Source organism: Simochromis diagramma, unplaced genomic scaffold, assembly GCF_900408965.1.
Source record: "Simochromis diagramma unplaced genomic scaffold, fSimDia1.1 OVJJ01000275.1, whole genome shotgun sequence".
NCBI classification, from domain to species: Eukaryota; Metazoa; Chordata; class Actinopteri; order Cichliformes; family Cichlidae; genus Simochromis; species Simochromis diagramma.
This window is the reverse complement of record NW_024386960.1, coordinates 21,707-41,776: the sequence shown is the minus strand read 5'-3', so window position 1 is coordinate 41,776 and position 20,070 is coordinate 21,707. Positions and strand designations below refer to the sequence as shown.

Below are 20,070 nucleotides of genomic sequence, written 5' to 3'. Positions count from 1 at the left end.
GTGTGGAGGTTGCACGCATGTTCATCAGACACTGCCCCTGCAGAGACTTTGCTCTTATTTTTAGAACCAAAACATGTGATAAATGGTCAGCTCGTGAAGTTCAGGAGGTACTGGATGAGTATCACCTGGGTAAGGAGTTCCAGTCTCCTCCACAGACGGGTAACTGTGTCTATGTGAATAAGGCAGAGGTTAGCACAAATGCTACTCCTTGCTTGGCTGACCATGAGCAGAGGCCAGCTGTGAGTCAGGATGGCTCTGCTATTGAGAGGTTGATCAGCATGCTAGAGAAGGTGCTGCTTCAAGGCCCAGGCTATGCTCGAGCTAATGCCAGGCGACAGAGTGCCCGACTGCCGAGAATACCGGGCTTAGATAACACACCATGTTCCATCTGCAGAGATAGCTCCCACTCCACACTCACGCACTGTCGGGAAAACAGATTGTGCTTCCTGTGTCACCTACCTGGTCATTCGAGACGTAACTGCCCAGAGGGCAAGTGTACTCCTTCCAGTGGTCATCAGGGAAACTGAACGATCTGCGTGGAGGGGAGGACAGCGCAGATCCAGCAAGTAAGCCTCCCATCTTGGAAATGACTGATATTAATGATTATGACACTTTGTATTCCACTGAGAGTGGCATTGTCCCACCAAATAAAACACTGATTGCACAGGGCTTGCATAGGCTCTCAAACACTGATAGCTTATTTTACTCTGCAGTGACTACTAGTAGTGGACAAGTTCTTAAAGCATTAGTGGACAGTGGATCTATGGCGTGCACCATAAGTGAAACAGTTGATGAGAAACTTTCACAATCGATACCTGATATTGAGAGACGTTCAGGTGAAGACGTTGTCATTGTTGGTTGTGGGGGTCACCTCGTTACGCCTTCTGCTACGTATGATCTTACAGTGTCAATATATGGCTTTAAGGTGGTGATTCCTGTTCTGGTGGTTCCGGGCCAGGCTGATGACATGATTCTGGGCAGAAATGCGATAAAGTGGCTTATTTCACAGTTAAAAATGACTGTTGGTACCCAGGATGACGCTTTTCCTCATTTGGCAACTTTGCTGTCCTATTCTGATGACTGTGATGGCAGAGCAATGCCTCCAAGTTTTGGCACTGCAAAGCTTAAGAGACGCGTCACCTTGCAGCCCTTGTCTGAACATTTAGTGTGGACTAAGCTCCCTGCTGAAACTGAAACACTCCAAGTTGGTGAATTTTGGAGATTTATTTCCCTGGATGATTGAGAATGCATCAAGACGAACACAAAAGGAAGTTCACAGCTTTTAGCAGCTCCCCCACCCCCTCATTCACACACCCCCACTCCCCTCCAGAATTCCCAGAAAACAACCTAATTTACATATGAATGACTAGACAATTTAGCTTCCACTTGGCTGAAGCTAAAGCCTAGCTAAAAGCCTACCAGCCATTTGGCTGGAAGGCGGGTTTTAAAGGTAGAAAAGCCAAATGGCTGCTCTTGGGGGCTCTAAGTGTTGAGCAGTATGAGTCCATCTTTTCAAGGCACAAAATGGACTGCGGTGAGGCTGCTGACTTTGTCCACAGAATCCGCCTGGTGGATGACAAGCCCTTCAGACTGCCATACAGACGGGTCCCACCATGCCATTACGAGAAGCTTCGCACTGCCCTAGATGAGATGGAGGAGTCAGGGATAATCCGTAAGTCCCAGAGTGAATTCTCATCCCCCCTTGTCTTAGTTGTTAAGCCAAATGGTGACCTGCGCATATGCAATGACTTTAGATGGTTAAATGCAAGAACAGTTAAAGATGCACATCCATTGCCTCATCAGTCAGACGCCCTCGCAGCACTTGGTGGGAATGTTTTTTTTTTTTCTACAATGGATCTCACATCGGGGTTTTACAATTCCAGACTCCACGAGGACGACAAAAAATACACGGCATTCTCCTCCCCATTTGGCCTTCATGAATATAACAGGATGCCTCAAGGCCTGACAAATAGTCCTAGACCTGTACAAAGCCGCATCATATGACGTGCGGAAGGCGGTGAAAGAGGCGAAGCAGCGCTACGGGAGGAAACTACAGTCACAACTCCAACAGAGTGACTCTAGAAGCCTGTGGCGGGGACTAAGGACAATAACGGATTATAAAGCACTAACAACCGGTATGATGAATGCGGACGTGACCCTGGCAGATGAGCTGAACACCTTCTATGCTCGCTTCGAGGCTGCAGCTAAGGACTCCAACGATGCTAGTGCTAGCGGCGCTAACGGCCGCAGACAGGAAGATACTGCCAACACTGTTGTATCCATCATTGTTCCTGTCCTGAAGAAACCCCACCCTGCTTCTCTCAATGACTATCGCCTTGTAGCCCTCACCTCAGTAGTGATGAAGTGCTTTGAACGCCTGGTCAGAGACTTCATCATTTCTTCACTACCAGACACACTGGACCCACTACAGTTCGCTTACCGTCCAAATCGTTCCACAGACGATGCCATCTCTCATCTCCTCCACACATCACTCACTCACTTGGACACTAGAAGGGGGAATTATGTTAAAATGCTCTTCATAGACTACAGCTCTGCATTTAACACCATAATTCCCTCCACACTCACCACCAAGCTGGAGCATCTGGGACTCAGCTCATCTATGTGTCAGTGGATTGCCAACTTCCTAACTGGCAGACCACAGGCAGTAAGGATGGGCGGACATGTCTCAGCCTCCATCACTCCCAGCACTGAAGCCCCCCAGGGGTGTGTTCTGAGCCCCCTGCTGTACTCTTTGTACACATATGACTGTGTGGCCACTACCAGCTCCACCACCATCATTACGTTTGCTGACGATACCGCCGTGGTGGGCCTGATCTCTGATAACAATGAGACGGCCTACCTGAAGGAGATTAGGAATCTGGAGAACTGGTGCCAGAGGAACAACCTCCTTCTAAACGTCAGTAAGACAAAGGAGCTGATAGTGAACTTCAGCACTAAGCAGGAGAGGAACTACCAGACCCCCGTCATCAACAAGTGCCCAGTGGAGAGAGTGGACAGCTTCAAATACCTCGGAGTTCACATCACGCAGGACCTGTCATGGTCCTGTCACATCAACACCGTGGTGAAAAAGGCCTGTCAGCGTCTCTACCACCTCAGACGCTTGAGAGACTTCCAACTGCCCTCCAAGGTGCTCAGGAACTTTTACTCGTGCACCATAGAGAGCATCCTGACGGGAAACATCTCAACCTGTTTCGGGAACAGCACCAAGCAGGACAGACGAGCTCTACAGAGGTTTGTGCGATCAGCTGAGCGCACCATCCGCTCCAAGCTCCCTGACCTGCACTCAATCTACAGCAGGCCGTGCTGGACCAAGGCCAGGAAGATCATGAAGGACCTCAGCCATCCCAACAACAGACTGTTCTCTCTGTTGAGGTCAGGAAAGCGATTCCGCTCTCTGAAGACCAACACAGAGAGACTGAGGAGGAGCTTCTTCACGCAGGCAATATGGTCTCTCAATCACACCACCACACAGTACTGACCCACACATATGGTTCTTACACACACACTGGACATTCTGGACATTGTTTACACTAATTCGGTTAGATGCGTGGTCATCTAATCGAATCACTTCATCATTAAATCACTTTAAGGATATTTGCACTGCACAAGACACTTACAAATGTGGATTGCACAACACTGGACATTATATTTCTTCAATTCCATTTAATACTTGTACGGCTGCTGTTATTGTGTGTGTGTGTGTGTGTGTGTGTGTGTGTATATATATATATATATATATATATATATATATATATATCTTCATACATTTTTATATATTTCTATACTGTGTATTTTGTTGTACAGTTATTTCATTTTCAACTTTAATTTATATATTTATCTTATTTTTTCCAGTTAAATTTACCCTTTTTATTTTTCATATTTATTTCCCATCTTATTCATAGCCTTCTTTTTTTCCTTTCAGGTCACGAGCAGTTGTGTAAGCATTTCACTGCATATCGTACTGTGTATGTGTGTGTATGTGACAAATAATAATTTGAATTTAATCCCTGTCTAATCCAATATACTGAACCCCAAGCTGCTCCCAGTGTCTTCATTGGAGTGTGAATGTTATTTAGAATGCTCTCTCCTAGATGTAGAAGAAAAGTGTTTGGGTTGTGAAGCATATTTTATAAAGTGCTATATGTAGAATACCATTAAATAAAAATAACAAAACTCACTTTTTGCCTATTCTGTGTATTTATCAGCCCTGGATTAATAAAATGGTACTTGCAGTCCAGTAAGACTGGAAACATTTTCCAGGATGGCACATTCATATATGACATCATCAACAGAGCGTTCCTCCAGGTGAGCTAGTAGAGTTTTTGTTCATGTCTTTAGAGATGTTGTTAAAAAGCTGTCATCTCACTAAGGACACAAATGAAGGAACTGCCTGGGAAAAATGAAGAACTATAGCTTCTTATAAAATTGACAAGTAATTTGAAATAGTTATCTATGAAAATTATGAAGTTAGTAGTTTACCAGTAGATGGCAGCAGACTTTAAATGACTTATGGCCATTTCAAGCTTCACTGACAAGATTAGTAGGAGGAGCTCTGGGCTGGTTCAGATTTTGAGATCCTGAGTCACATGTTCGTGAGTTTGTTGTTTATTAGCCATTAACACTTCAGCTCTGCTTTTAATCTGAACTACTGAGTGTGACACTAAATGCTTCACAGGGATGTTAGAAATAAATAATAGACAGATAAACATTTAACATTGAAAAGACTGACTCCTATTATTATATGTTTGTGATGAATCACAACAGAAAAAATATCCATGTAGTCCAATTGCATCTGTTCAAATTGCCTAATTTGATTTGACTAACAGTCAATATTCCTCTGAATTTTGAATGTGCAATCATAAAAAAACAAGAACTCACAATTAGAAACCTGAAACCAGAGAGTTTTATTTAATTTTTGCTTTTAAAATTTAACAAAATGAATCATTGTCGTGTCAGTGGCTGCTTTTGGTTTCTGGGTGACAAAGGAAACAAAGTCATTCTCAAACACATACATCCTCTACTCAATCATTTCTGTGCAGCCACTGAATGATGACTGAGTGTGGTTCTGGTTTAATGCATATTCTTTGTTATCTGCACTGATAATCAGTGAAGTGTGATGTTCCATGTGATACACTGGTGAAATACACAGAACCACACCATAAAAATAGAGTGACAGCAAAAGTTTCTTAATCCCGAGGAGAAAAAAATTACTCCCAAGAGCAACAAACATAAATGAAATATTAAAAAACAAACAAAAAAAAAAAAAACAGTTAAGTGACCATGAATAGGAAAAAAAAAAGATAATATAATGTGGATGTCCTCTGGTCTGAGGTGCTGGGAGACCAGTTAGAGACCAGTAGCTGGACATCAGTGGTTGGACTGGTGGACTACTTCAGTGAAGAGTAGACGACGTCTGGCTCTGGTTTAAAGTCTGAACACAAACACACACAGTTCAAACAACAGGAAACATGATTACAAGCTTTGTAGTTTAACCAAGACCTCCAATCTCCACCTCTCTGCATCACACACAGTCCCAGTTCAGATTTTACTGGGAACCAGCTCAGATCACAGAGCTTTTTGAAGTTCCCAAAAGTCAAACTGGAACCCAAAGACCTGAAACAAACTCTCATATTCACACGTACGTTCGGTTTGAAATCACAAATTAAAATAAACCCATGGATGTCTTTGGACTATGCAAGAGAACATGCACATCCACACATAAAAGCACATGGATTTTAACTTGTTACCTTTCTGCTGTTAGGAAATACTGCTAACCATCACAAAACTGCAACCCTGGGGGATAATCATTATTAGCTTATATAGAAACAGGACCCGGCTGCTGTCAGAATCTGCTTTTCCTGCTGTGCAAAATAGTTTTTACCTCTCAGATGTAACAGGCTGATGGGGTATTGTTGTCACCCTGGTGGGCGGACAGCGTGGACACCTAATTTTGTGAATGTGATCATTTGAGCAGGGTGGCATATGAGCTTCAAATTGATATCATAGACACATCTACTGACACTCTTGGATCAGTTCAGATCTCAGTATCATTAACCTCCAAGGTCAAGATCAGAGGTCAAGTTTTCTTCAGCTGTTGCTTGTAAATGCAACAACTGGAAGACAAGGTGACAGGATTTTGAAAGGGATACCAAAGGTGTGACTATCAGGAGGCTTTTTTTGTTTGTAGTCAGTCAGTCAATCCAATTAGATTTACAAAATGTCTTTAAATCTTACAAGTTATGTAACATCAAACTCTTGACTGTTGTTTCAAGAGAAGGAGGACAGCACCTCTATCATTGATCTAACGTTTTTCTGTCCATGTCTCTTTTTATAGGAACAGGTTTTTTGTTTTTATATATTATGTGTTTGCTTTTTTTGAGATGAGAAGTGTGAGTGTGATATCCTTCACAAATCTGAGATCTGAACTTGAATCGTGCTGTGATTTGGTTAGCTTAGGTTAGGAGGATGCCTGGAAGCAGAGTGACCTTTATCCAAAGTTAAAGTAAAGAGCAGTTTTACCTGGGCCTTCTTTGTTCGGATGGTTCCTGGCTGGTAAGTGATGTCTTCAGTTCTCACTTCTGAATAGACTGCAGCTGAATACATAAAAAAACACATTAGGCACAACTACTACATCTAACTTTATTTTATTATTATTTGTATTACAATGTTTTTAATCTTGCATCATGAAAACTTTAACTGACATCTCTTTAAACAAATCAGCACCTTTGTACAGTTTCTTTTTCTTTTTAACAGCTCTGCTGAGAAACACAAACTGACCACAAAGAACTGCTGAGAGTTTCTGAGAATAACAAGGTGGACGACCACAAAGCTGCCATCTCTTTCAATGCACATTGACTCTCTTCACCACAGTGCTCAAAGTAAACATGTTCTCACAACACGACCACTGTTAAGTGCCTTGAGGCAACTGTTGTTGTGATTTGGCGCAATATAAATTAAATTGAATTGAAATGAATTGTTATCATCAATGAGTTGATGGTCTGTGTGCAGAGTTTAGAGAAACGCTTTTCCAAGTTATGTCTACATGATCCTTCCTGTGTTTAAAATGAGCAGCTCTGTGTTGAAACGCCTGCAGCTGAAGTGTCTTTCTATCAGAAACAGGATGCTGGACGACTGCAGAGCTGTTAGCTTCAGTTAACCACAGACCACAAACACACAGTCCAGCTCACAGTGAACAACACTCAGTAAGTACAGTATGAAACACACATGGTAACATTCGTCTAAGTTAGCCAATGTTTACTAAAAGGACACAGATGTGTATATATATAGGTGTGAACTTAATTGTTACGATTTCAGGCTTTTGATCAAAAATAGTTTTACTGTTACAATAATCTGCATTTCTACACTTCTGATCATCCCTCACTGCTTCATAATGTCCTCAAAATTCATCATATCACCAAAGTCATAAACAGTCTTCATGGACTAAATCTAATTCTACCTCCAGTCAAACACTCAGCAGCAGTCTTATATTGACTCTGAGCAGAAATGTGCTGTTGTTTTATAACCTCTGCCTAAATGAAAGGGAAACAACAAGGGCAGATGCAGAATCACCAGACACCATCTGATAAAACTTGATTTAATGGTTTGATGACTTTGTCATAGAAAATAAGTAAGTAAACCACACAAGTTATACTTCTACTCTTTATGTGTGAGCTGGTCTTCTAGTAAGGATTTTCTAATAAGTCTTCATTAGAACAATAAACAGACTGAGCAGAAACTTGCAGAGGTGAAAAGAACAAGTGAAAAAAGCTGCTGTTCCTCTAATAATCACTTTCCTAAAATAATTTATTACCTACAAAGTAATCCAGGAAGTTACCATAAGTATATTGAACTCCATCCTTACTATGATAAAAAAGAAGCTGAAACTTTCTGATGTTCATATACTTTGTGTGCTGCTGATTGGCTCTTTGATAGTGTGGCAGCCATCATGTTTGTTACTACAACTTTCAAGCAAAGTATGCCTTACCTATTTATGAATGTCCTCACATTATAAAACACACGACACATCTACTCCCAAAACACACACAGACACAAAACACTAAAAACCGAGTGTAGGAAACACGGCGATACCTCTACTTTGTATTTTGACAGCATGGTACATGACACGTGTGATGATGTCATCTTCTCCAGCTTGTTGATCTGCTGAAATTTTACAAAATGAAAAATAATTCAAATTAAATATCTAAACAGAGATTACATTTAATCAAGTCGTTACTGTGATCATCATGAGTGTGAACTTTATTCTACTAAACAAACTCAGACATGAAAGATCAGGAAGTCTGAGTCTCACCTTCAGGTTTCCTGTGAACACATCGTCTCACCAGCAGAACCAGTAACACCAGTAGAACCACAACACAGACTGATCCAACAAATGAAAACACAGAGAGAGGAGGAGGAGATAGTGATGGAGGAAGAATGATGGAGGTGGATCTAGGTGGAGGTGTGGTGTTGTGTTCCCCTAAAATAAAGCAAACACAGTCATTAAGTTGTCGTCACATTGTGAATGTTGAAAGCTGCAGAAACACAGACAGGTGAGTGTGTCACCTGTGACAGTGATCCAGCTGGATGGAGACTCTCCATGACCGCTGATGTCACACTTGTAGAGGCCTTCATCAGACCTGGAAACATGCTGGATGGTCATGTGACCTGTAGGCTGCTTCCTGATGAGGGAGCCATCTTTATAGAAAGCAGCTGGGAGGTTGGAGGGAGTGGTCTTTGTTTTACAGAGCAGAGTGACGTCATCTCCCTCCATCACAGGGAGGACAGGACTCTGCAGGATCACTGATCCACCTCAACACAGAGACAAACTACAGCATTTCATCCATTTACACACAGCTTCATCAACACTAACTCCACACACTCAGCTTACCAGTGACTGTCAGCTTAACCATGTTACTGATGGGACCCTCTCTGGACTCACACCAGTAAACTCCACTGTCATGTGGTGCTGTTATACTGATGTTACAGGAAGACTTAGCAGATGTTCCCCATCCATCTCCACACTGAGTCCTTTGTCGTCTGCTTGTGTTTCTCCTCAGAGTCCATCCAGCAGAGCTGTCGTCCTCCTCACAGCTCAGAGACACAAAGGCTCCTTTAAAGAACTGAGAGCTGCTGGGACTCACAGTCAGTCGAGCTGTGAGGGTTAAAATTATAAACTGATGATCTGATCATGCTACATGCTGTAAGAAATGTTCAAGGAACATTTTTTAATAGTTCATTTCACCAGTTGTATATGTGGGATCCATTCTGAGACATGAACTCAATCAGGTCATATCAGTGAGCATTTCTCAGGTTTAAACTGTGACAGAAGAAGGTTACTGACCTTGGTTTGTTGTGCAGCTTAGCAGTGAGATCAGAACTAAAGAGAAATGACACTCAGGTTGATTTGAGGTGAACATAAAGAACAACTCCACACAAACAGTTGACAAACACACAAACTCGTCTCTCTTATATATCTGCTCATTTTCTATTTGATGCCAAGTTTGAATAAAACATTTTTTTAAAAAGTGTTTAAATGGTGGAAGGTCCATCCACATCCATCCTCTTAAAGACTTAACCATGAGGGAGAATAAAAGTATTTGAGTGGCCAGTAGAAAACATTTATCAACAGCTGATAAATGGTTTAGTTAGGTTATTCTGTGCTTAGTTAATATTGTGTTTTGGGTTTTTTTGTTTTTCCCCCTATTGTGTGTAAATGGTTTGGCCAAATCATTATAAAAGCTACCCTCGTTTGTCTTTGTAATCAGGTCACTTTGTTTTGTTTAAGTTTCTGGAAATTACTTTCCATAGAGTTATATTAAGTTGACCTCTTTTATGGGCCTGCTAAGTATGTTTTTGAATTTTGGTAATTTTGCACTTTTTGAGGGTTACAATAAAGAAAACCTTTTGTGAAGATACTTTTTGCCTGTGTCCTCTATGCTTTGGCTGCTTGGTCCCTCACAACTGCTGGCAGCAGTGGGACCTACCAGTTGAGGACACATTTTTGTTTTGTTTTTTTTTTTTTATTTCTTTGAGGTTTTTTCACCCCCAGAAAAAAGGAAAATGCATCAGGGAGGAAAGGTGGAAAAGAAGAAAGGAGTAACTGTTCAGAAGGAAGCTGATGCTGAGGAGGAAATTGGAGTCTCTGAAATGGTGGAGAGCACTGAGGTTGAAGAAAGGGAGCCATCTCTGTCAGATCTGATGTCAATATTGCATATGGGTCAACAGGAGGCTCGGGAAGCAAGCCAAGAAGAGGTAACTGCACGACAAGAACAAAAATTCAAAGCATTGAAACATTAGTTTCAGCTTTTACAGTTAGAGGTGCAGTCCCGGACATCACCAGTACCAGAGCTACCATTACCTACCACAGAGTCACCAGAGTCAAGGGAGCTACCTCACATTTCTAGTTCACCTCAAGCTCAAGCTGAATCCAGTCAGTCATTATCAGGTCAGTTTTCATTGCATGAACCCAGACTGGAAAAGTTGACTGATAGTGATGATATTGAGCATTTTTTGACTACATTTGAACGCATTGCCTTAGCATATCGTTGGGAAAAAACAGACTGGGTTTTTCGATTAATACCACTGCTAACGGGCAAGGCAAGAGGGGCATACGTTCATATGGATATTGATGACTCTCTCAGCTATGACAAAGTTAAAGCTGCAATTTTGTCCAAGTATGATGTTAACCCTGAGACCTACAGGCTGTGATTCCGTTCACTGGAAGTCGGGCTTGACGAGAACCCTAAGGAGTTGTATGCTCGACTTAAAGATCTGTACGGCAAATGGATTCAGCCAAAAGGTAGAACAAACCAAGAAATTGGTGAAATAAACATCCTTGAACAATATTTGAGAATGTTGTCCCCTGAGCTACAGGTTTGGATTCGAGAGCACAATCCGTCTTCTGCAGCGAAGGCAGCTGAGCTGGCAGAAGTATTTGTAGCTGCCAGGAGGAAAGGACAACCTTGGACCTGTAATGCAAATAAAATGCCAAAGGAAGGCCCCAAATCAGCCCAGATGTATCATCAAAGGCCATTGTCAGCAGATAAAACTCCTGTGGGTGAGAACCAGTTTGCTGGCAGACCATTAAAAAATTCAAAAAAGATCTTTTGTTAACTCTGTGGGTTAGGGGGCCACACAAAGCCAATGTGCCCAAAAACCTCAGCTAAGATGGTTCAAATGTGTTTCATGCCACATCCACATGCTGAACATGGGCTCCAGTGTGACCAGACTGTTAAAATGATAAAAAAATGAAGCTAATGGAACAACTTCAAGAGCTTTACTTGATTCTGGTAGTTCTCGTACGTTGATACACAGAGATTTTGTGCCCCCCAATATTGTCTGTGTCAGTGATACCATCCCCATTTGTGGTGTGCACGGAGATGAGAAGATATACTCAACAGCTGTACATTAAGGTGAATGGGCCTTCTAAATGTTGGGGTGGTTGAGAACTTGCCATATTCAGCTATTCTAGGATGAGATTTTCCAGTGCTTTTTGATTTGTTGGAGTCAGACCAGAATCTTCAATGCAATGTGACTGTTACTAGAGCCTGAGCTCAAAAATCTAGCGAAACCTCAGAGGTTTTGAGTGCCTTGCCATTTTTTTTTTTAAATGAGGAATGGGACGCTGCACCTGGGAAGCCTCGGAAAAGTCGAAGATAGAGGAGACAGGAGAAGTTACAGCATACTATAGTACACCCAGAAATGCATACTGATTCAGACTTGCCTTTGCGACTTCAAATTCCTGTCAATTTAATAGAGTTGCAAAAAACTGATCCTAGTTTAGCTTTCTGTTTTCAGCGAGCAATAGACAAAGACAAAGTAGAGGAGGCAGGCATTAACAAAAGTGACTGTGTCTTGCAAAATGGCATACTTTACCATCAGGTGGGCTCACTTCTGAAGCTAGTGGTCCCCCAAGAAGTTAGAGAAACAGTGCTTAATTTGGGACAGTCTTTTCCCTGGGCTGGCCACCTTGGTAAGCACAAAACCACAGCTCGCATTAAACAACATTTTTTTCTGGCCTGGCCTCCATAGAGATGTAGCCTACTTCTGTAAGAGCTGTCCTCAGTGCCAAATGACATCCTCCAAAGTCCCTTCCAAAGCTCCACTCCAACCACTGCCTATTATTGGTACCCCATTTGAGCGCCTCGGAATGGATTTTGTTGGACCCGTTAAGAAGAGTAAGTCAGGGAATCACAATATGCTTGTAATCACTGATTTCTGGAAATCAGTAATTAAAAAGATAGTCAGTTCAGACCTGCAGTTGGTCCTCATGGTGTTTGAACTTGAATTCAGCCTGATTTGTTTTTCATGTCTTCTCCTCCATCATCAGTTATCAGGAGAGCAGACAGTCAAAGTACAAGAATTCAAACAAACACAGAGATTCTACTTACAGAGCAGACACAGCACAGATGTTTCCTTCATCGTCCTTCTCACTCATTTGAGCTTTTTTTCATTTCTGTCACTGACACCAAGTAAAGCCTGCCCTCTTCCTCTGAGTCTGTGGTTTCTTGTTATTGGTACAAGACATAATGAATACACCACAGGGGTGAGGGACCCACTTTTTTTGTAATGTAAAGAAACACGTGTAGAGAAACATTATTTAACTTTGTTTCTGTAAAAACCTTTCAAAATGCCTGTCTATTTTTCCTTTGAACAAAAGTTTTTATTTTAGACCTGTTATATGTACAGAATGTCACTACCCAGCTCTAAGGATGTGACAAGGAAGTGGGAGACCACACAGACTTTATAGGCTGTAAGATGTTTTAAGGAAATAAAGTAAAGAAAGACAAACACAATCTTCATGCCTCGTCAGCTGGGGGTTCTGGAGACCTTGTCCAGCACCTCCCCATGTCCGCTGATAGCTCTGGGGAGTCCGTTCAGCCACCACCAGCAGCTTCCATGCTTTAGGCTGCGGCTGCCACGCCGTCATCTGGTCCTCCCTCTATGGTCCTGCAGCCAAACCACGTCCACGTCTGGCATGACTGCATCTGGGGCCTGTCAAGACAGCCCGCCCACAGAAACCCACGGAACTACCCGAGAGGTCACATTAACACTGCCAGCCAAGCCAACTGACGGTCTTCGTACCCACCCATGTCGCTGCCAGCCGCTAACCAAGCAGTCCAAGTGTGACCAGTCATTCCATTGCCACTGCCTCTTTCCACGTGGTCACCCTCCTGATCTGCTGCATCAGCACTAGGGATGGGAACCGGTATCCGGTGCCATTATGGCATCATGGTTCTGATATAAAGGGTAACCAGACCGAAAAGTAGCGCACATTATACTTTTTTGTCCCTAAGACGCCATACACTTTGGATTCTAGCCAATCATTTTACCTTTCCAAGGATAGTAGGCAAGGAAAGGCAAGGAAAATGTATTTATATAGCACAATTCAACAAGAAGGTGATTCAAAGTGCTTTACAGAGACATTTAAAAAAATAAAAAGCATGACTTAAAATTTATTAAAAAAAACAGTAGATAAAATCAGAACAGTAGATAAAATCAGTAGTTAAATGTAAGTTTTGTAATTTAAGCTTAAAAGTGTGTATTTAGTGTTTTATTCAAATGCAGCTGAGAATAGGTGGGTCTTCAACCTGGATTTAAATAAACTGAGTATTTCAGCTGATCTGAGGCTTTCTGGGAGTTTGTTCCAGATATATGGAGCATAAAAGCTGAATGCAGCTTCTCCGTGTGTAGTTCTGACTCTGCGAACTGATAGAAAACCAGATCTAGATGACCTGAGGGATCTGGAAGGTTCATACTGGGTCAGGAGGTCACTGATGTATTTTGGTCCTGAACCATTCAGAGCTTTATAGACCAGCATCAGAACTTTAAAGTCTATCCTCTGGCTGACAGGCAGCCAGTGTAAAGACCTCAGAGCTGGACTGGACTGGTTTTTCCAGGTCCCGTTGAGACATCAGATCTTTTATCCTTGACATATTCTTGAGGTGATAGTAAGCTGATTTTGCTCTTTTCTTAATGTGTTTTTTCTAAGTTTAGGTCTGCATCCATCACTACACCCAAATTTCTCTCCTGGTTTGTGGTTTTTAGATGTATAGATTGAAGTTCTCTGGTGACCTGAAATCATTTTTCTTTGGCACCAAAGACTATTACTTCAATTTTATTTTTGTTTAGCTGGAGAAAATTGTGGCACAATCAGTCATTAATTGCCTCGATGCATTTACCAAGAGCCTGTAGAGGGCCTCGGTCTCCTGGTGACATTGTGATATATATTTGTGTGTCATCTGCATAGCTGCGATAGTTTATTTTATTATTCTTTATAATCTGTGCCAGTGGGAGCATGTAAATGTTAAACAGAAGGGTCCCAAGATGGAACCTTGGGGAACTCCACATGTGATACTTGTCTGCTTGGATGTGAAGTTACCTATTGATACAAAGTATTTCCTGTTTTCTAAGTATGTTTTGAACCAGTTTAGTACAGTTCCTGAAAGACCTGCCCAGTTCTCCAGTCGTTTGAGTAATATGTTGTGGTCAACTGTATCAAATGCTGCACTGAGATCCAGTAAAACTAAGACTGACATTTTTCCACTGTCTGTATTCAGACATATGTCATTGAACACTTTGGTCAGAGCAGTTTCAGTGCTGTGGTTCTGTCTAAAACCTGACTGGAAGGCATCATAGCAGTTCTTCTGTTTTAAGAAGTAATTGAGCTGTTGAGAAACTGCTTACTTAAAAATGGGAGATTTGAGATCGGCCTGTAGTTGTTCATTTGTGTCTTGTCAAGATTGTCCTTTTTCAGTATAGGTTTAACCCTTTAAGACCTACCATAGAACCAAGTAAGCCAGAGATTATCTTTATATTTTTACATGCTGTAGTGCCAATTTTGGGAGCATTTCAAGTTGCTATACATCAATACAACCATTATAGCCCAAATTGTAATAATATGTATGAATGAAGTCCATAGAAACGTACAATTTGACTTCAAAGCATCCCAGAAACTATACAGAAAAGCATAAAGTCAAATATGACTTTTAAAAACACCAGTGTAGGCTTATAAGGCCCTGAAGGTAAAATACAAAATTTTTCGCGCAAATTATGTCACTTCCGGCTTTAGGCAGGCAATGGCCGACATACGATAGTTTGCGCTAATGTCTATTCAAACCTAGGAAGTTTTGCGAACATCTGATCGGATCGACAAAGTGTTTTTCTGGAATATTATGTTTTTGTTGCTGCAAGTGTTTTTTATGCAGTTTTTCTAAAGCTTTATGTGGAAGGAAACCGTGACCTAGGACAAGCTGATGGCATAAGATGTAAGTTTAACTCCTTTTGTGGTTCCAGTTCTACAGAGATTTAAAAATAGTTACGCAAAATGGAGCGTGCCTGCTCCGACCGGTTTTAAAGGGTTAATAGTAAAGTTTTGTTTTGCGTGGCTGCATTTGGGACCTCTATCTCACTTCATACTGCCTAAGCCAGACTGTGACACATCCTTCCACATGGTTATGGCCAGTAGAGGGAAATATTTGTACATGTGCAGTTCCTGATACAGTGACAGTTTTATGTTTAACTATGCATAAAGATTGACTTGGTGAAACAGACTGTGGAGACAGTGTAATACTTCTGATATATAAACAATGGAAGAATTGTTTTTCTAAAAAAAAAAAACTTAATTAAACTAACACTAATGATGATAAAATAACACATATCTTGCTTTTATTTCATGATACCTTACTAGTCATTCCATTTGATTTTTCTTCAGCATGTAGGTAAAATGTAACCTAAACCTACACATTGGCTACATTGGTTTTATGGTCTAAATAGTGCATCTTAAAATGTTTAACTGCTGTTATATAGCAGCTCTGCTGTAACCTGTTTCACCGAAAGGTTGCAGCACATTTAAAAATGGGAATCATGTCTGTTTCAAACTTGTCTGAGGTGCGGACTCTGTGCTGGTTCAGGAAATCCACTCTGGGTCACATGTTCATAAGTTTGTTACTTATCAGTAAACGCTCAGCTGTTTGAGTCAGCTGGGTCTACCTGTTGTTGTTTTGTTTTTTTGTTCCAGTACAGCTGAAAAACCTTCATAATTTTCTGAAGTCCTACCTAACATGTAAAAATTACTTTAGTTTATATTAATTGCAATCAATATATAAATACAATAGGGAGATGTAAGGATTCATATCTATTCAGTTTTGTTTCTCTCGTCTGCCTAAAATTAAAATAAAAAATACACCTATTTTCTATGTGACTGAGGAAATGGAGACCTCAAACTTATTGACACACTCTCAGTACTAACCCCTTCTTTACTGGTTACATTCACTGAATCTTGCTGCTGTTCCAGTTTAATGCTTATTCTTAATTTTATCCAGTGAAATGACCCGTGTATTTGTTAGCCACAACTAAACTGGGATAAGTCCAATTTTCCATATGAGGTCTCAGTAAAACCCACAGAACCACACGAAGAAAACAAATTAGAAAAACGTTTTATTAATCTAACATAGAAAATAGATCACTAGTATGAACAGAACAGAAACCATTATATTATTATTGGTGATTTTAAGTCCACGTTTAAAACTCTGCTCAGAATACATCCAATTTGAAATGGCGAAATAATTGGAAAAAGAAGATACAGGTAACATGTGGATGTCCTCTGGTTTGAGGTACTGCGGGGGTAAGGAACAGAGCTTTGTTAAAGCTGCGCTATTTCAGAGTTTAGAGGGGTTTGAGGTACTGCGGGGACCAGCAGCTGGACATCAGTGGTTGGACTGGTGGACTACTTCTGCTGGAATGGTAGTAAAGAGTAGATGACGTCTGGCTCTGGTTTAAAGTCTGAACACAAACAGAAACAGTACAAACAGGAAACATTGTTACAAGCTTTGCAGTTAAATCAAGACCTCCAATCAACACCTTTCTGCATCACACAGTCCCACTTCAGACGTTACCGGGAACCAGCTCATTTACAACTGCTTCATAAAAGGTTGACGCAATTCACAAAGGTCAAACCTGAATCCCACAGATCTGTAGCACTTAGCTTATAAACAGCATTAAATGACATTAAATGACAAAAGCCATATAATTCCACCTTTTCTGTCTCTCTTTCTCTTTGCTCTGTTCACTGGCTGATTGAGTGGTGTCACTTCAGACTTGTAAACCGACCAACTCAATTGTTCTAAAAAACTAGAAAACTGTTTCCTTTCGGGGAGATGGGCAGTTTGATATCGTGAACTTGGGTCAAGATTAGCTTACATTAACATAAAGACTGAAATCAGACACAAGTAGCTCACTTGGCTGCATCCAAAGTTAAAAAACAGGAGTAGCTGTACCTCTGGTCCTGTGTGTTGTGATCGTTACTTGTTCATAATTGATGGGTTGTGTTCTCACTGTTGAGTAGATTACAGTTGAATCACTCTCTGCACAATGAAAGAAACAGAAATGATTGCATGTACAATGATGACAGTATTGTGTTATTATTACACTATAGCTGCGGCAGTACAGTTTTATTTCGGGTTAGGCAGAAATGAAATGATAGCTTTTATACACAGATGTGGGTTTTCACAGTTGTTTTTCCCCCTTTCTTACCACCTCTGCTGAAAAACATGTTGCCAGAAAGCAGTGAGAATAGAAGTCAAAAGACCACAAAGCTGCCATTTTCTTTTAATGCAGACTGAGACGCTTCACCACAGAGCACAAAGCAAACTTGTTCTAACAACATGAACACTTCTGTTAGCCAAACCAGGACACACTGTGGTGAGAGGTCTGATCAGTCTCAGACTACAGTTAACTGGTGTCAACAAAAGGAAGTCATTTCTGTGGTTTCACATAAAGAAAGAAGTAAAAATACTTCATTGTATCAATGAATGATTAACTGTGAAGAGTCTGTTTCTTTAGACACCGTGGTGATAGTAAAGTCTACCTGATACAAACTAAATAATAGTCAACTCTGCTGAGAGATTTAATGCTCAATTATGGCTCTGCCAAAAGTCACAAAACCTGTAGATCTGCAACAGTTGAACTAAACAGGTCTGAGATATTTTATTCTTCCTAAAACACATTTGTGTATATATGTATATATGCAGCTGGATAGTGTACTGTTAACACAACTCGCCTTTGAAGTTTCAGACTCCCGACCAGGGTGTCTGTTTCCAGTAAGGTTCCCTATGATAGTTCCCCCCATGCTAACAGAACCTACCTGAGGTATGAACAAGAGACAGATAACAGAAGCCATACCAGCTTGGGCGTCACCCGCATTACCAAGAGCTGTGTCAGGTGTTGAGAAACCAGGACACACTGATGAGAGGTTGGCTACTGTAATAGGAAGGCACAGGACAAGGGATGAGAAGAGGCCTCTGTTCAATGCTACAACATAAGTAACTCGAGTGGAAGGTGTAACATAAAGAGCATGTGGGAAATGTGGACTCTTGGATACCCAACATCTACACTAATGGTAAAACAGCTAGCGTCTCACAGTATTACGGGTACTGTTTTAAATCGGCTGTTTTTCACTATTTGATATGTTGTTGCTCTACATTATGTTGTCTGTCACATTATTCTCTGAATCTTTGTTTTAATCTTTTAGATTAAATTTAAATTTTTACATAAAAATGTAATGTGAAAAAAATTTCCCATATTTATATATTCTAACTATTGTGTATTTAAGACATGTAGTGATAATAAATGCTTCCGTTAAAGCACATATTTAATATCTCACCTTCGGGTTTCTTGTGAACATATCGTCTCACCAGCAGAACCAGTAACACCAGTAGAACCAGAACACAGACTGATCGAACAGATGACAACACAGAGAGAACAGGAGGAGAGGTGGTGTGTTCCCCTAAAATAAAGCAAACACAGTCATTAAGTTGTCGTCACATTGTGAATGTTGAACCTGCAGAAACACAGACAGGTGAGTGTGTCACCTGTGACAGTGATCCAGCTGGATGGAGACTCTCCATGACCGCTGATGTCACACTTGTAGAGGCCTTCATCAGACCTGGAAACATGCTGGATGGTCATGTGACCTGTAGCCTCATCCCCAATAAAGACACCATCTTTGAAAAAAGCAGCTGGGAGGTTGGAGGGAGTGGTCTTTGTTTTACAGAGCAGAGTGACGTCATCTCCCTCCATCACAGGGAGGACAGGACTCTGCAGGATCACTGATCCACCTCAACACAGAGACAAACTACAGCATTTCATCCATTTACACACAGCTTCATCAACACTAACTCCACACACTCAGCTTACCAGTGACTGTCAGGTTAACCATGTTACTGATGGGACCCTCTCTGGACTCACACCAGTAAACTCCACTGTCATGAGGCACCATCAAAGTGATGTTACAAGAAGAATCAGCTAGTTTTCCCCACCCATCTCCACACTGAGTCCTCTGTCCTTTACTTGTGTTTCTCCTCAGAGTCCATCCAGCAGAGTTGTCGTCCTCCTCACAGCTCAGAGACACAAAGTCTCCTTCAAAGAACTGAGAGCTGCTGGGACTCACAGTCAGACGAGCTGTGAGGGTTACAATGAAAAACTGATGATCACTGTTAGAGTTTTGTCAAAACCATTTTAAAATGGTATTTTGCAGGAAGATTCATCTCATCAAACTTTTTTTTTCAGTTTTATATGTGAGCTCCATTGTGAAACATGAACCCAATCAGGTCATGTCAGTGAACTTTTATCAGGTTTAAACTGTGACAGAAGAAGGTTACTGACCTTGGTTTGTTGTGCAGCTCAGCAGTGAGATCAGAACTAAAGAGAAATGACACTCAGGTTGATTTGAGGGGAACATAAAGAACAACTCCACACAAACAGCTGACAAACACACAAACTCATCTCTCTCATGTATCTGCTCATTTTCTGTTTTGATGCCTTCAAATTGTCAATAACTCACCTCTGAGAGTTTGGGCTAAACTAAAATGTTGATGTTATAAGACATTTTCTGTAAAATAATCTTTAAAAAAAAAGAGTTTTAATATTGCGTTTGTGAAACTTTTTGGTGTCTTGGTGACATCGTAGGGTATTGTACTCATAACTTTTCTCCTCTCCCTTAGCTTCCTTGCTTAGCCTCTTATGTCCTTGTCTAGTCTCATGGGGTTTTTT

The 20,070-nt window shown here is 41.1% G+C and overlaps 2 protein-coding genes across 4 annotated transcripts; both read right to left on the bottom strand.

Moving 5' to 3' along the window:
- Window positions 1-8,602: 8,602 nt before the first annotated feature.
- Window positions 8,603-12,949, bottom strand: LOC120737799 (Fc receptor-like protein 5; the record flags this gene model as incomplete). The annotated part of the gene is made up of 3 exons (XM_040038651.1): window positions 12,850-12,949; window positions 8,909-9,124; window positions 8,603-8,829 (listed from the first exon to the last, which is right to left on the bottom strand). Coding segments are annotated over exons 1-3 (543 nt in total), but the record flags the coding sequence as incomplete, so codon positions are not given.
- A 3,764-nt stretch (window positions 12,950-16,713) lies between these two features.
- LOC120737800 (low affinity immunoglobulin gamma Fc region receptor II-c-like) lies at window positions 16,714-19,409 on the bottom strand. 3 transcript variants are annotated; one of them, XM_040038653.1, is made up of 6 exons: window positions 19,216-19,409; window positions 18,891-19,136; window positions 18,683-18,805; window positions 18,202-18,279; window positions 17,298-17,384; window positions 16,714-16,803 (listed from the first exon to the last, which is right to left on the bottom strand). In XM_040038653.1, exons 1-6 carry the CDS (start codon window positions 19,295-19,297, stop codon window positions 16,748-16,750), a joined length of 672 nt encoding a protein of 223 aa, XP_039894587.1. In that variant the 5' UTR covers window positions 19,298-19,409; the 3' UTR covers window positions 16,714-16,747. The 3 variants fall into 3 exon arrangements, with proteins under 3 accessions (XP_039894587.1, XP_039894588.1, XP_039894586.1); XM_040038654.1 differs by having other exon boundaries at window positions 17,298-17,354; XM_040038652.1 differs by lacking the exons at window positions 16,714-16,803; window positions 17,298-17,384 and having other exon boundaries at window positions 17,879-18,279.
- Window positions 19,410-20,070: the final 661 nt, after the last annotated feature.

Coding starts and splice junctions, on each gene's coding strand:
- LOC120737800 (XM_040038652.1), bottom strand. CDS start 19,297: ATGGTGCCTCATGACAGTGGAGTTTACTGGTGTGAGTCCAGAGAGGGT. Junction 19,137..19,215: donor GGTTAACCTGACAGTCACTG/GTAAGCTGAGTG, acceptor CTCTGTGTTGAG/GTGGATCAGTGATCCTGCAG. Junction 18,806..18,890: donor CAGCTGGATCACTGTCACAG/GTGACACACTCA, acceptor GCTTTATTTTAG/GGGAACACACCACCTCTCCT.